General features: G+C 42.4%; 1 protein-coding gene across 2 annotated transcripts in view; it reads right to left on the bottom strand.

Moving 5' to 3' along the window:
- LOC121545023 (storkhead-box protein 2-like) overlaps window positions 1-17,649 on the bottom strand; it is an 82,088-nt gene that overhangs the window by 15,749 nt on the left and 48,690 nt on the right. For both annotated transcript variants that reach the window (XM_045208412.1, XM_045208416.1), the window contains exon 2: window positions 6,119-6,271. In XM_045208412.1, coding sequence (XP_045064347.1) covers window positions 6,119-6,271 — 153 coding nt within the window. The remainder of the gene's footprint in view (window positions 1-6,118; window positions 6,272-17,649) is intronic.

Raw genomic sequence — 17,649 nt, 5'->3', positions numbered from 1 at the left:
TTTAAGTAGACTGAGAACACATTCTCATTTACAGCAACGACCTGGGGAATAGTTACAGGGGAGAGGAAGGGGGATGAATGAGCCAAGTGGAAGCTGGGGATGATTAGGTGGCCATGTTAGTATGAGGGCCAGATTGGGAATTTAGCCAGGACACCGGGGTGAACACCCCTACTCTTATGATAAGTGCCATGGGATCTTTAGTGACCACAGAGAGTCATACCACCCTCAAAGTCGCTTAGGTCACTTGTGTTGCCCATTCTAACGTTCAATCGAACAGTAAATGAATGTCTCGACGCCTGTCTGCCTGTTTTAAATAGCAAGCCACGGCCACGTGACTCACTGTCTGTAGTAGTGAACCATTTGTGAACAGGGTGGTGTACCTAATAAACTGGCCACTGAGTGTATATGGAAGAAGTTAAATATGGGTAAAAAAAACAATTTCCAGAGCTTTCTTATATCTCCCAGATATAGGAGACACTTCAAAACATATCATTTTATTTATTTTTTGACTATCTGTTTTGTCATGTACGAATGCTATTAAATGTGTTTCTATGGGCGAATAGCAGTCAGGCCAAATTCAATGTTTCATTTTGTAAATATTTGTTTTTATACCTACAGGGGTCCCTCTTAAACTTTATTTATATATTTTAGATGATTTTCTATATATACAGTACCAGTCCAAAGTTTGGACACATCTACTCATTCAAGGGTTTTTCTTTATCTTTACTATGTTCTACATTGTAGAATAATAGTGAAGACACAAAAACTATGAAATAACACATGGAATCATGTAGTAACCAAAAAAAGTGTTAAACAAATCGAAATATATTTTAGATTCTTCAAAGTAGCCACCTTTTGCCTGGATGACAGCATTGCACACTTTTGGTTCTCTCTTTCTCTTGAAGGAGTTCCCACATATGCTGAGCACTTGTTGGCTGCTTTTCCTTCACTCTGCAGTCCAACTCATCCCAAACCATATCAATTGGGTTGAGGTCGGGTGATTGTGGAGGCCAGGTCATCTGATGCAGCACTCCATCACTCTCCTTCTTGGTCAAATCGCCCTTATACAGCCTGGAGGTGTGTTGGGTCATTGTCCCGTTGAAAACCAAAATATAGTCCCACTAAGCACAAACCAGATGGGATGGCGTATCGCTGCAGAATGCTGTGGTAGCCATGCTGGTTAAGTGTGCCTTGAATTCAAAATAAATCACCCCCACATCTCCTCCTCCGTGGATCACGGTGGGAACCACACATGCGGAGATCAAATCAAATTGTATTTGTCACATGTGCCGAATACAACAGGTGTAGACCTTACAGTGAAATGCTTACTTACAAGCCCTTAACCAACAATGCAGTTAAGAAAAATAAGTGTTAAGTAAAAAATAGATAAAGTAAAAAAATAATTTTTAAAGAGCAGCAGTAAAATAACAGTAGCAAGGCGATATACCGGTACCGGAACAGTGTCAATGTGCGGGGGCACAGGTTAGTTGAGGTAATTGAGGTAATATGTACAGTACCAGTCAAAAGTTTGGACACCTACTCATTCATTCCCATCACGGTGGGAACCACATATGCAGAGATCATCCATTCACCTACTCTGTGTCTCACAAAGACACGGCGGTTGGGACCAAAAATCTCAAATTTGGACTGGTCTAATGTCCATTGCTCGTGTTTCTTGGCCCAAGCAAGTCTCTTCTTCTTATTGGTCAACTTTAGTAGTGGTTTCTTTGCAGCAATTCGACCATGAAGGCCTGATTCACAAAGTCTCCTCTGAACAGTTGATGTTGAGATGTGTCCGTTACTTGAACTCTGAAGCATTTATTTGGGCTGCAATTTCTGAGGCTGGTATCTCTAATGAACTTATCCTCCTGTGGCGGTCCTCATGAGAGCCAGTTTCATTACATTTACATTTACATTTACATTTACATCATTTAGCAGACGCTCTTATCCAGAGCGTCTGCTTGATGGTTTTTGCAATTGCACTTGAAGAAACGTTCAAAGTTCTTGACATTTTCCAGATTGACTGACCTTCAAGTCTTAAAGTAATGAAGGACTGTCATTTCTCTTTGATTATTTGAGCTGTTCTTGCCATAATATGGACTTAGTATTTTGCCAAATAGGGTAATCTTCTGTATACCACCCCTACCTTGTCACAACACAACTGATTGGCTCAAACGCATTAAGAAGGATATAAATTCCACAAATGAACTTTTAACAAGGCACACCTGTTAATTGAAATGCATTCCAGGTGACTACCTCATGAAGCTGGTTGAGAGAATGCCAAGAGTGTGCAAAACTGTCATCAAGGCAAAGGGTGGCTCCATTGAAGAATCTCAAATATATTTTGATTTGTTTAACACTTTTTTGGTTACTACATGATTCCATGTGGAATTTCATCGTTTTTATGTCTTCACTATTATTCTACAACGTAGAAAATAGTAAAAATAAAAGAACAACCATGGAATGAGTAGGTGTGTCCAAACCTTTGACTGGTGCTGTACATATAGGTAGCGGCAGGTAGCTTAGTGGTTAAGAGCGTTGTGCCAGTAACCGAAAGGTTGCTGGTTCTAATCCCAGAGCCACCTAGGTAAAAATATGTCGATGTGCCCTTGAGCAAGGCACTTAACCCTAATTGCTCCTGTAAGTTGCTCTGGATAAGAGCGTCTGCTAAATGACGTAAATGTAGAGTTAAAGTGCCTATGCATAGATAATAAACAGAGTAGCAGCAGCGTAAAACAGGGGGAGGGCAATGCAAATAGTCTGGGTAGACATTTGATTAGCTGTTCAGGAGTCTTATGGCTTGGGGGTAGAAGCTGTTAAGAAGCCTTTTGGAGCTCCGGCACCGCTTGCCGTAGAGAACAGTCTATGACTAGGGTGGCTGGAGTCTTTGACAATTTCTAGGACCTTCCTCTGACACCGCCTGGTATAGAGGTCCTGGATGGCAGGAAGCTTGGCCCCAGTGATGTACTGGGCCGTAAGCACTACCCTCTGTAGAGCCTTGCGGTCGGAGGCCGAGCAGTTGCCATATCAGGCAGTGATGCATCCAGTCAGGATGATCTCGGTGGTGCAGCTGTAGAACTTTTTGAGCATCTGAAGACCCATGCCAAATCGTTTCAGTCTCCTGAGGGGGAATAGGCTTTGTCGTGCCCTCTTCACGACTGCCTTGCTGTGTTTGGACCATGATAGTTTGTTGGTGATGTGGACACCAAGGAACTTGAAGCGCTCAATCTGCTCCACTACAGCCCCGTCGATGAGAATGGGGGCGTGCTCGGTCCTCCTTTTCCTGTAGTCCACAAACATCTTCTTTGTCTTGATCACGTTGAGGGAGAGGTTGTTATTCTTGCACCACACGGCCAGGTCTCTGACCTCCTCCCTATAGGCTGTCTCATCATTGTCGGTGATCAGGCCTACCACTGTTGTGTCGTCGGCATACTTAATGATGGTGTTGGAGTTGTGCCTGGCCATGCAGTCATCGGTGAACAGGGACTACAGGAGGGGACTGAGCATGCACCCCTGAGGGGCCCCGTGTTGAGGATCAGCATGGAAGATGTGTTGTTACCTACCCTTACCACCTGGAGGCGGCCCGTCAGGAAGTCCAGGATCCAGTTGCAGAGGGAGGTGTTTAGTCCCAGGGTCCTTAGCTTAGTGATGAGCTTTGAGGGCTCTATGGTGTTGAAAGCTGAGCTGTAGTCAACGAACAGCATTCTCACATAGGTGTTCCTTTTGTCCAGGTGGGAAAGGGCAGTTGAGTGACAACCTATGTAATTTGCTAGGTTATAATCTGATAGTGGGGTGGTAGATGCCTAGTCTCCCTTATGGCTCAGATCAGGTGCCTACATAGTACATACACAATTTTACGCACACACACGGCTTGGGCTATATATCGTTTATACCACATACCGGGGTATTTCGAAATACCGACGAAGGTATGATTTTCAATACCTTCAATAAAAACAGAAATATCGCATCTACATAAGTAATACCACACAGTCTGTTCTAACATATTTTTTTTTAAAAGCCTTTATTACAGCATAGCAAAGATTAAAATCAGACGAATTTGTAAAATTGCTTTATCCGACATTTTGCGGTTGCGTGAGGCTTGGTGCTCACGGAATCGGTAGGCTTATTAAACAAACATTCAAACTAGCAAAAGAAGCAAGATCTGTCTTATTTCTATAGATACAATGGGGGGGAAAAGTATTTAGTCAGCAACCAATTGTGCAAGTTCTCCCACTTAAAAAGATGAGAGAGGCCTGTAATTTTCATCATAGGTACACGTCAACTATAACAGACAAATTGAGGGAAAAAAATCCAGAAAATCACATTGTAGGATTTTTAATGAATTTATTTGCAAATTATGGTGGAAAATAAGTATTTGGTCACCTACAGACAAGCAAGATTTCAAGACAGAGGCTCCTCTGTCCTCCACTCGTTACCTTTATTAATGGCACCTGTTTGAACTTGTTATCAGTATAAAAGACACCTGTCCACAACCTCAAACAGTCACACTCCAAACTCCACTATGGCCAAGACCAAAGAGCTGTCAAAGGACACCAGAAACAAAATTGTAGACCTGCACCAGGCTGGGAAGGCTGAATCTGCAATAGGTAAGCAGCTTGGTTTGAAGAAATCAACTGTGGGAGCAATCATTAGGAAATGGAAGACATACAAGACCACTGATAATCTCCCTCGATCTGGGGCTCCACGCAAGATCTCATCCCGTGGGGTCAAAATGATCACAAGAACGGTGAGCAAAAATCCCAGAACCACACGGGGGGACCTAGTGAATGACCTGCAGAGAGCTGGGACCAAAGTAACAAAGCCTACCATCAGTAACACACTACGCCGCCAGGGACTCAAATCCTGCAGTGCCAGACGTGTCCCCCTGCTTAAGCCAGTACATGTCCAGGCCCGTCTGAAGTTTGCTAGAGTACATTTGGATGATCCAGAAGAGGATTGGGAGAATGTCATATGGTCAGATGAAACCAAAATAGAACTTTTTGGTAAAACTCAACTCGGTCGTGTTTGGAGGACAAAGAATGTTGAGTTGCATCCAAAGAACACCATACCTACTGTGAAGCATGGGGGTGAAAACATCATGCTTTGGGGCTGTTTTTCTGCAAAGGGACCAGGACGACTGATCCGTGGTAAAGGAAAGAATGAATGGGGCCATGTATCGTGAGATTTTGAGTGAAAACCTCCTTCCATCAGCAAGGGCATTGAAGATGAAACGTGGCTGGGTCTTTCAGCATGACAATGATCCCAAACACACCGCCCGGGCAATGAAGGAGTGGCTTCGTAAGAAGCATTTCAAGGTCCTGGAGTGGCCTAGCCAGTCTCCAGATCTCAACCCCATAGAAAATCTTTGGAGGGAGTTGAAAGTCCGTGTTGCCCAGCGACAGCCCCCAAACATCACTGCTCTAGAGGAGATCTGCATGGAGGAATGGGCCAAAATACCAGCAACAGTGTGTGAAAACCTTGTGAAGACTTACAGAAAACGTTTGACCTGTGTCATTGCCAACAAAGGGTATATAACAAAGTATTGAGAAACTTTTGTTATTGACCAAATACTTATTTTCCACCATAATTTGCAAATAAATTCATTGAAAATCCTATAATGTGATTTTCTGGATTTTTCTTTCTCATTTTGTCTGTCATAGTTGACGTGTACCTATGATGAAAATTACAGGGCTCTCTCATCTTTTTAAGTGGGAGAACTTGCACAATTGGTGGCTGACTAAATACATTTTTTCCCCACTGTATACTGTATATGGATGATTTATTTTGCACCATTATTCTTACATAATACAACCATTTACAATTTTAGTAGCACATGTCTTAGAGTAATGGACTGCGCCATCCCCGTGGCCTCCGCAATGGATTAGTCCACTGAGACAGGCGCATATCAGACAGGTGTCTTGTGCACCATAAAAATAATTATATTTGCGACTGCTCGACAAAATAAATCTTGGTCGACCAACAGCCTATTGACCAAACAATCGACCAGTCGATAAATGGGTTCAGCCCTAATCTAGATAAGTATCGAATCGTCTTGAAAGGGAAAGATGCACATCCCTACTGTTACATATGGAAAATAAAGTTGTATTGTTGATGTTACCTGGGAAACATGTTGCCAGGTGTTCTGTCAGGGCCTCTTGGGTGACAGGCTTGCGGGCTGAGTTCATGGCTGAGATGGCCAGGCACAGCACCTCCCCCAGAGGGATGAACTGTGACTGGCTGATGGGCGACATGCTGATGGGAGATACATCACCTGAGAGAGGAGGGAAGAAAACATAAAGATTACAAAATTAATCACATTTTATAAAGCCCTTTCTGAATCAGTCCCACAGTTGACAGTGCATCAAACAAGGTCCCACAGTTGACAGTGCATGTCAGAGCAAAAACCAAGCCATGAGGTCGAAGGAATTGTCCGTAGAGCGCAGAGACAGGAATGTAATTGAGGCACAGATCTGGGGAAGGGTACCAAACAATGTATGCAGCATTGAAGATCCCCAAGAACACAGTAGCCTCCATCATTCTTAAATGGAAGAAGTTTGGAACCCCCAATACTCTTCCTAGATCTGGTCGCCTGGCCAAACTGAGCAATCGGGGGAGAAGGGCCTTGGTCAGGGAGGTGACCAAGAACCCGATGGTCACTCTGACAGTGCTCTAGAGTTCCTCTGTGGAGATGGGAGAACCTTGCAGAAGGACAACCATCTCTGCAGCACTCCACCAATCAGGCCAAACAGAAGCCACTCCTCAGTAAAAGGCACGACAGCCCACTTGGAGGCACCTAAAGGACTCTCAGATCATGAGAAACAAGATTCTCTGGTCTGATGAAACCAAGATTGAACACTTTGGCCAGAATGCAAAGTGTCACATCTGGAGGAAATCTGGCACCATCCTTACGATCCTTGGGATGTTTTTCAGCAGCAGGGACTGGGAGACTAGTCAGAATCGAGGGTAAGATGAACGGAGGAAAGTACAGAGAGATCGCACTTGAACCTGATCGAACATCTCTGGAGAGACCTGAAAATAGCTGTGCAGCGACACTCTATATTCCATCCAACCTGACAGCACTTTAGATGATCTGCAGAGAAGAATGGGAGAAACTCCCCAAATACAGGTGTGCCAAGCTTGTAGCATCATACCCAAGAAGACTCAAGGCTGTAATCGCTGCCAAAGGTGCTTCAACAAAGTACTGAGTAAATGGTCTGAATATGTATGGAAATATAAATTTGCTAAAATTTCTAAAAACCATTTTTTGCTTTGTCATTATGGGGTAGTGTGTGTAGATTGATGAGGGGCAAAAAAACAATTTAATCAATTTTAGAATAAGGCTGTAATGTAACAAAATGTGGAAAAAGTCAAGGGGTCTGAATACTTTCTGAATGCACTGTAGGTTATTTAAAGAGTGCATGACCAGTGGAGGAATTTACCGACAAATACATGGATTTCTTCTAGCCTAATTTCCTCTGTCAAACAGGTAGGCCTACCTCTTATTTCATAAATAGGAAGAAATAGGCTCCAACACAAAGCACTCTTGGTGTTAGTAAAGTCTAATTAAAATGAAGACGGTTTAAATGAATTATGCCTACTCGAATTTGCCTACTTGCAGCACCATGAGCTGTCCATTTCCGATTGATTGTGCTGCGGCTGCTGCTTCAAGTATCTGCACCACAATGTAAGTTACTTGAATCTGGCTTATTGTGAGGTCAATAACTCTGATAAATACATAATTGGCAAGAAACATAGTTTTTTAAATAAAAACTCAATTATAGTAGTAGCAGGCTATAAAGTTGACCTCCGGTCCTCCTTCTGATCTTCGCTCTCTCCTTCTCAAACGGAACAGAACATAGGCTATAGGCTAGTCTGCGCACATTTTTTGGAGTAGCCTAATCAAAAATTATTTTCAGAAGAAACCTTTGACTCTCCTCCTGAACTGCCACCGTAGCCCTACACAGCACACAAAAACGTTTTTGGTCGGCTATTTGTTAGTCAACTTGTCTATAATTAGATACATGCAGCTTATCTTCTGTCATTAGGTTATTTATTGCACTAGAATACTAAATAAACCCTTGCTCACCAGAATAATGTCATAAATCACTAAATCATCAGTAAAGTTATCTTTCATCTCTGCTTCTTTCACGGAGCAAAGACGATTAGGGACCGGGGAGAATTTCTTTTTAAGGGACGATTTCCATGCAAAATGTCCAAATGACATCCGTTTGACCTGTCGTAAGGAAATAGAAAGCTGTGAAAACGACCCAACATGTTTGATACGATTTTAGATGGATGAATACTTTATATGGTTATTATTATATTCCTTTTTCTCCCCAATTGGTAGGTACAGTCTTGTCCCATCGCTGCAACTCCCCTACATACTCGGGAGAGGCGAAGGTCGAGAGCCATGCGTCCTCCGAAACACGACCCTGCCAAGCCGCACTGCTTCTTGACATACCGCTCACTTAACCCGTAAGCCAGCCGCACCAATGTGTCAGAGTAAACACCGTCCAGCTAGCGACCGAAGTCAGCTTGCAGGCGCTCGGCCCACCACAAGGAGTCACTATAGCGCGATGGGACAAGGAAATCTCGGCCGGCCAAACCCTCCCCAAACCCGGACAACGCTTGGCCAATTGCGCCGCCTCATGGGTCTCCCGGTCACGGCTGGATGTGACACAGCCTGGGATCGAACCCAGGTCTTTAGTGACGCCTCAAGCACATTAGATTAGGTGCCTTAGACCACTGCACCACTCGGGAGGCCAAAATATTTTATATGGTTGAAATACTATCAGCTTTTATGATGCTGATAAAGATAGCGCCTCTACAGACGGCCCTAACTGCGCATTCGCATTCTCTCAAGATGCTGAAAGAAATCATATTTCTCCATTGACATCTGGTATATCATTTTACTACAGGATATGCTTAATTCTGCAGGAGTTAATATTAAGGCTGTGAGAGCTTATACTGTAGACCTACAGTCAGTGTCCAGATTTCAGTTTCCATTTAACCCATCTGAACAGTAGGCTACAGTTCCCTTGACGTGCCATAGGCCCATTTGAAGTCCCCATCTTAAGACTGTCGAATTTGTACAGTGCCTCACAATCATCACACAACATTCACTGGTATCATCCTCTTTTAACACTTCACAAAATATTTCCCACAATGTACTTTTCTGGCCTCCCTTCTCTTCTCAACTCTCTATTTCGCAGCTTTTCTCTTATTGAATTAAACTCCGACATTGTCCTGACCTTTTCTGCCCGTTCCCTAAAGCATTTGGCACATCACCCAAGCTAGAAGGAAACCCAAAGAAACACAACATCATCTCCCCTCTGCATTCAAGCAGCCCTTGGCAGTTGATTCTGACCAGGCCAAAGAAATTACAAGAGCGTTAGGTAGGCTGTGTTAATATTTGGGTTTATAGCAGCAGATATGTGCCAATTCTCTGTGGTTGAGAACAGGGGGTTTCACCAACACGTGAAAGTACTCGAGCGATGTTATGAACGTCCCTCATGCACACATTTCAGCAAATACAGTTGAAGTCGGAAGTTTACATACACATTAGCCAAATACATTTAAACTCAGTTTTTCACAATTCCTGACATTTAATCCTAGTAAAAATGCCCTGTCTTAGGTCAGTTAGGATCACCACTTTATTTTAAGAATGTGAAATGTCAGAATAATATTAGAGAGAATGATTTATTTCAACTTTTATTCATTTCATCACATTCCCAGTGGGTCAGAAGTTTACATACACTCAATTAGTATTTGGTAGCATTGCCTTTAAATTGTTTAACTTGGGTCAAACGTTTCGGGTAGCCTTCCAGAAGCTTCCCACAATAGGTTTGGTGAATTTTGGCCCATTCCTCCTGACAGAGCTGATGTAACTGAGTCAGGTTTGTAGCCTCCTTGCTCGCACACGCTTTTTCAGTTCTGTCCACATATTTTCTATAGGATTGAGGTCAGGGCTTTGTGATGGCCACTCCAATACCTTGACTTTGTTGTCCTTAAGCCATTTTGCCACAACTTTGGAAGTATGCTTGGGGTCATTGTCCATTTGGAAGACCCATTTGCGACCAAGCTTTAACTTCCTGACTGATGCCTTGAGATGTTGCTTCAATATATCCACATAATTTTCCTTCCTCATGATGCCATCTATTTTGTGAAGTGCACCAGTCCCTCCTGCAGCAAAGCACCCCCACAGCATGATGCTGCCACCCCCGTGCTTCATGGTTGGGATGGTGTTCTTCAGCTTGCAAGGCACCCCCTTTTTCCTCCAAAGATAACGATGGTCATTATGGCCAAACAGTTCTATTTTTGTTTCATAAGACCAGAGGACATTTCTCCAAAAAGTACGATCTTTGTCCCCATGTGCAGTTGCAAACCGTAGTCTGGCTTTTTTATGGCGGTTTTGGAGCAGTGGCTTCTTCCTTGCTGAGCGGCCTTTCAGGTTATGTCGATATAGGACTCGTTTCACTGTGGCTATAGATACTTTTGTACCTGTTTCCTCCAGCATCTTCACAAGGTCCTTTGCTGTTGTTCTGGGATTGATTTGCACTTTTCGCACCAAAGTACGTATATCTCTAGGAGACAGAACGCGTCTCCTTCCTGAGCGGTATGACGGCTGCGGGGTCCCATGGTGTTTATACTCGCGTACTATTGTTTGTACAGATGAACGTGGTACCTTCAGGCGTTTGTAAATTGCTCCCAAGGATTAACCAGACTTTGTTTTCTGAGGTCTTGGCTGATTTCCTTTGATTTTCCCACGATGTCAAGCAAAGAGGCACTGAGTTTGAAGGTAGGCCTTGAAATACATCCACAGGTACACCTCCAATTGACTCAAATTATGTCAATTAGCCTATCAGAAGCATTTAAAGCCATGACATCATTTTCTGGAATTTTCCAAGCTGTTTAAAAGGCACAGTCAACTTAGTGTATGTAAACTTCTGACCCATTGGAATTGTGATACAGTGAATTATAAGTGAAATAATCTGTCTGTAAACAATTGTTGGAAAAATTACTTGGTGTCATGCACAAAGTAGATGCCCTAACCGACTTGCCAAAGCTATAGTTTGTTATACCAACTGATGTAGCTCAGTTGGTAGAGCATGGCGTTTGTAACGCCAGGGTTGTGTGTTCGATTCCCATGGGGGGCCAGTATGAAAAATAAAATAATGTATGCACTCACTGTAAGTCGCTCTGGATAAGAGCGTCTGCTAAATGACTAAAATGTAAATGTTAACAAGAAATTTGTGGAGTGGTTGAAAAACAAGTTTTAATGACTCCAACCTCAGTGTATGTAAACTTCCGACTTCAACTGTAGGTAGAACCCACTCTACACATTAGGAACACCTGCTCTTTCCATGACAGACTGACCAGGTGAATCCAGGTGAAAGCTATGATCTCTTATTGATGTCACCTGTTAAATCCACTTCAAATCAGTGTAAATGAAGGGGAGGAGACAGGTTAAAGAAGTATTTTTAAGTCTTGAGACAATTGAGACATGGATTTTGTATGTGTGCTGTTCAGAGGGTCAATGGGCAAGACAAAATATGTAAGTGCCTTTGAACGGGGTATGGAAGTAGGTGCCAGGCGCACCGGTTTGAGTGTGTCAAGAACAACAGTTTCCCGTGTGTATTAAGAATGGTCCACCACCCAAAGGACATTCAGCCAACTTGGCACAACCGTGGGAAGCATTGGAGTCCACATGGGCCAGCATTCCTATGGAACACTTGACACCTTGTAGAGTCCACGTCCTGACAAATTGAGGTTGTTCCGAGGGCAAAAGAGGGTGCAACTCAATATTAGGAAAGTGTTCCTAATGTTTTGTACACTCAGTTTATATAAGCAATCCAATGCTGGAGTTTTCAATGAATTATCCAATGCAACATGTTACCCCAGAGTGGGAGATATACCGCGCAACAGACATGCCCCCTTTATGAGAGTCACAATTGCGCATCTGGCACTGGAGGCAGTGTGTCATGGTGCGTTCGTAACCAAGTGGGAAGAGGGAATTTACCACATGACTGGGGAAATCTACTTGAACGGCCCTCAAACTGATAATTACTAGTGGGAAACTCGTCTATCATCCTGAGAACCCACTTCTCCTACATGCTGACCTCTGACGTCACCTACTAAGGAAATGGCATCGACAGCATTTTCGGCAGTTAAATGCAACAACAAAACATTATTCATAAAAAGCAATCTATTAAATGTGTTTTTTTAACTCCATAATTTGTTTACAAGCATGATAGCTGTACTTTAATTTATGGTTGACAGCTTAACAAGTTCAAATCACATGAATGCATCCAATTGGTATTTAGGACTTCACAACTTTGGTTTCAAACTCACCATCAGAGTGGAAACTTGAGAGGCCCAACATAACGATCCGGTCACAACAGACAATACAAGGAACATTGTGAATGCTGAACATTGTGAATGGCATTACATTTCCTGCTGTACCGAAACTGAACCGTGACTCCAAAACCGCAAACTGTTGCACCCCTACTACATAGGGGCCCGTGTAGCTCAGTTGGTAGAGCATGGCGCTTGCAACGCCAGGGTTGTGGGTTCGATTCCCACGGGGGGCCAGTATGGGGGGAAAAAATGGGGGGGAAATGTATGCACTCACTAACTGTAAGTCGCTCTGGATAAGAGCGTCTGCTAAATGACTAAAATGGAATAGGGTGCCATTTGGTATACATCCATAGTAGGTTGTCAAACTGTAAAGTTTTACCACTGATCCAACTTGGCCAAGCTACTAGTATGGCCACACAGAGCGGTTTGGAACACACTTGGCTAGAGGGTGGTGTAGAGAGGAAGGAAGCTAGCTAGTTTTGGGGTAGGGGTAAGGGTGAGACTGCTGGCCTTGCCAAACGTAAAGCTGGGTGAGAAAGGTCAAGCAGGCAGATAGTGAGCAGTAGGAGGTCCTTGCTCGCTCCTTGCTTTGGTACTGCCCGTGGGGAGCCAGCAGAGAGAAGGGAAAGCCCTGCTGGAGAATACTAAGAAGGCAAAGTAAGGACAAAAACTAGAATGGAAATCTAGTAGTATCCGGCCTGCATCCAAAATGACACCCTATTCCTTTATAGTGCACTACATAGGGAATAGGCTGCCGTTTGGGACGCATATCCAGTCTAGAGGGAGCAAGGCTAAGCCGATTAACCTGAGCAGAGCGTGTGAGAAAGGTAAACACCGTGAGTCCAAGACGCTGGCCTGGCCTGCATCTATGGAGAGAAGATGCTAAACACAGCTTGTTTCTATGTGCTGCAATAGTTAGTCATTGGATGGCAACTCACACATACACATCATCACAGGATAGAACAGGGCTAATGCAAGCCAAACATTGTGGAGGAAATCTAGGATGTGCCCCAAATGACATCCTAATTCCTTATATAGTGTACTACTTTTGACCAGGGCCACAAAGTCACAGAATGGCACTTGATCCAGACAGAAACTCAGCTACTGCTTGGGCATCTTTGAGTTCAATATTTTTACATCAACCTTTTTCTGAGACAGCCATGTATGCATTAATGAATCAATTATACAAACAATTTGACTTTGTTTTTACCAATCTAACTACACAATGGTAATTATTTATCTGAATAGTAAATCTTTATTGATAAACTGGGTAAATCAAGATGTAGCCTAGGTAGGGCTGTGGGAGTCATGGCATTTTGTCAGCCGGTGATTGTCAAGCAAATAACTGCCAGTCTCCGTAAATTAACAAACACATTTAGTATCTCCTGCTTTCCACGCATAGCCTACAAACCACTGATGCAGACCTTTGGAACATCTACATTTAAAAAAATCTAACAAATCCATGTAAAATAGCTTACACCATCACAATAAATCCATTATTTATTTCAGAAGAACAGAATAGCATAATCTGAATGTCCTTATGTTAGGCCCTGATCTGGCTCTGCCATTTGGCTGTGGGCTACACTAGTTGATTTAGCAGACAAGATTTGCTTAGAATTCTGTGGCATTATTTTATATTATTTTATAGTATGAAGAAAACAATTGAACATATTTGAAAAAATTAGAAAGGATATTTTCTCCAAACGATGAGGGAGTGCGCACATGCGGCTATTCTGTGTTGAGCGGTTAACGAAGAAACAGGTACTATGTGCTTAATTTAGAGTTATTTATGTAACTTTAGTTGTGATACAAATGTTGGGCTATATGTTTTCATTTTTAATACATTCTAAGGCTGCATGATGCGACTCCAATGTTGATTTGAAAAAAGTTGCATGGAAGGCATGAGCCCTGCTTTATTCTTTGCGCAGGCTGTACACACTTCATCAGTCTCTCAATCACAATTTGACAAGCACTTGATAACGCCTCGAATTTCCCAGTGGCATCGCCTTTGTGTGGCCATAATGCCCCCTAAAAATATCCATGCCTTTTGCGGCCAGTGGCCGTTGTGCCCTTGGGCTGAATATAATCATTATAATTCCCTTTTCCTTGCTGCGTGCTCTGAAGCACCTCTCACTCACATGGCTCTCCGTCACATGATCGGGTCTTTCTCACAGGCTACAAGTGAAGACAGACACATCAGGGAGGCAACTGCACGCATACTTATCTAATTCTGAGGCCCATATTTAAGATATTGGAAGAATTGTTCACATTTACTTCTCGTCAGCCAAACAGATGAGTAGGCCTAACGAACAGCAAAAGCACTAGCCTACGTCAATCTACTATCCCCCATAGTACAAAAGTTGACCTATTCTGTGTGAGAAATAAATATTCCAAACATCGTCTGGGACAGTTGTGGGATGTGATAGATACCAAATTAGTACAACCACTAGCATCAAAAAAACGTTTTTACGCAATGAGGCTGACACAACAGATCAGAACGTTTAGCTTAAAATGTTGATAAACTATTAAGCGACTTCTAATAAGCACAGCAATGCACACACGGCAGTAGGCTTTAAGCACGAATGTTCCATTAGCAGGAAAACACCATCATCAAAAGTGATCACAAATGTGATTATGCATGTAATGCTTTTATTATAAAAGGTGCATTGTTATGGTGAAAATTATCTTCCCCAAACTTGAAACTCACGCGCTGCTTATGTATGCCAGTTAGGCTCTACACCCGTTGTAAAGCGGAATAATGTGCTTCATTTCAAGAAGTTATTTGGCCACTTTAGTTGCGATACAAACCTTATCAAAACATATAGGCCTATTGGCTAGGCTACATGAGGTGTGCGACTAGGATCTGAAAAAGTAGCCAAAAAAAGGCATGCGCTGTTTCTTGCCTTAATGCACAAAAGCTGGGCATCATTCACAATTGATAATATATAATTCACAAGTGATAGGCTAATATTGTCACCCATCAGACTATTCTTCATTTAATATTGTCTTTACATATACTAAATAATATATGTGTGAAATTTGTTTTGATTTAGAATGGACCACTATCATGCACCTGTCTTGAAACAGGGGCAGGGAGAAAAATACATGTAATCTATGCACTTAAATAGCGAATGGAGGACGCTTTTCCCATGGTTCATTTTCATGACAGCCAGGGAGGCTATACTCCTGTTGTAAGGAGAAGCAATGTGCTTAATATTAGGAAAGTTGAGAAATAAATATAGTAGGCCTAGCCTATAGAAAGCTGATGGTATCCTCCTCTTTTTAATAGATGCCATCACTCTGTTTTCTCACGCAACATGAGCTCATTGGCTCTCATGAAATGTTTTTGATACATTTGCATTTATGTCAGAGTGATAAGAGGGACAATCAAGTGCTGAGTACCAGGCAGTTAGCAAGTTTGGTAGGCTACTAATGACCATCAGTGGCATCAGAGTTGGGAGAAGCCTAATTAGCGTGACTAAACGGTCACATAGAATTTCACTGCCGTCATGACTCGTGACCTCAGGTGTGGCGGTAATACGTCACCATAACAGCCTTTAGCCTATCCACAATACAGGTGAATGCATATTCAATAGGAGTGTGTGCATGCATTGAGTTATTGAGCTTGTTTTGGCTGATTTCATGGGGCTACAGATAATCTGTTTCCCTTCCTTTTGGGACTTATTTTATTGTACTGATCAAAAACATTTGCATAGAAGTAGCTTATTTTATAAAAATGTGCGCTGTCTCTTTAACCAGTAATTACATCATTCAGAAGGCAGTCAGTTCGCTGAGGCAATATGCCGCGTTCAAAACAACTGGGAACTCTAAAAAATGTGGTCAAATCATGACGTCAGTGATCTTCATCTCTGAAAGTCTGAGCTCTAGAAAGAGGCCGAGTTCTGAGTTGGAATTCCGAGTTGGATGACGGTTCAAATCGATATTTCCCAGTCAGAACTAATTTTTTTCAGAGTTCCCAGTTGTTTTCAACGCACTGAAGTCGGAGAGTTCCGAGTTCTCAGTTGTTTTGAATGTGGCAATAGAGCCCCACAGTGGAGGTGTCATAACACCCATAAAAGCTTTGTTTCGTGTAGGCTTACCCTGGCGTGACATTTTGATAACCATGTAAGTCTCTCTCGGACAAAGTGACTTATATCAATATATTCAGCTCTATTTACTAAGGCTGACCCCATTTAGTCGACTGGTCAATTGTTTGGTCGATAGGCTGTTGGTCGACCGAGATTTCTTTAGTCGAGCAGTAGCAAAAAAAAAAATAATCATGGTGTCAACAACTGATTGATTCGCACATGTCTGAGTGGACTGATCCATTGTGGAGGCCGTCGGGACGGCACAGTCCATCAGTCTAAGACATGCTACTGAAATTGTATATGATTATATTACATAATACAAAAAAACAAAAAGTTACAGACTCTGGTACGCTTATAATTTATTTAGTGTTGTTTACATTGTTCCAAACGGTCAGAAAAATTATATTCTAATCTAACAGCACCTATTTGGCACACATAATATGCACGCAGCGCTTGCTCCTTACCTTATTTTTCTTGATCTCCAGTATTTTCCACAATTAGTCAAATGTATTCCACACATCTGACTTTACCTCCTGAGCCACCAGTAAACATTCCCCCGTTTTGAATTTATTTGTCACGTCCTCTGCATCTATTTTGCTGTCACATGTGTTACGGTGTTACATTTTTTTGGGGGGTAGATCAGCTTTAATATTGCAGATAGATTGTAACTTACATCAATGTAATTGTCTGCATCACTTCCAATCCCCCATATGTTTTTTTCTCTCGCATATATACAGTGGGGAAAAAAAGTATTTAGTCAGCCACCAATTGTGCAAGTTCTCCCACTTAAAAAGATGAGAGAGGCCTGTAATTTTCATCATAGGTACACGTCAACTATGACAGACAAAATCAGAAAAAAAAATCCAGAAAATCACATTGTAGGATTTTTAATGAATTTATTTGCAAATGATGGTGGAAAAAAAGTATTTGGTCAATAACAAAAGTTTCTCAATACTTTGTTATATACCCTTTGTTGGCAATGACACAGGTCAAACGTTTTCTGTAAGTGTTCACAAGGTTTTCACACACTGTTGCTGGTATTTTGGCCCATTCCTCCATGCAGATCTCCTCTAGAGCAGTGATGTTTTGGGGCTGTCGCTGGGTAACACGGACTTTCAACTCCCTCCAAAGATTTTCTATGGGGTTGAGATGTGGAGACTGGCTCAGGCCACTCCAGGACCTTGAAATGCTTATTACGAAGCCA

The sequence above is a fragment of the Coregonus clupeaformis genome, chromosome 3 (assembly GCF_020615455.1).
Source record: "Coregonus clupeaformis isolate EN_2021a chromosome 3, ASM2061545v1, whole genome shotgun sequence".
Taxonomy (NCBI): Eukaryota; Metazoa; Chordata; class Actinopteri; order Salmoniformes; family Salmonidae; genus Coregonus; species Coregonus clupeaformis.
The sequence above is the reverse complement of the archived record's forward strand: the minus strand, read 5'-3'. Positions and strand labels throughout refer to the sequence as shown.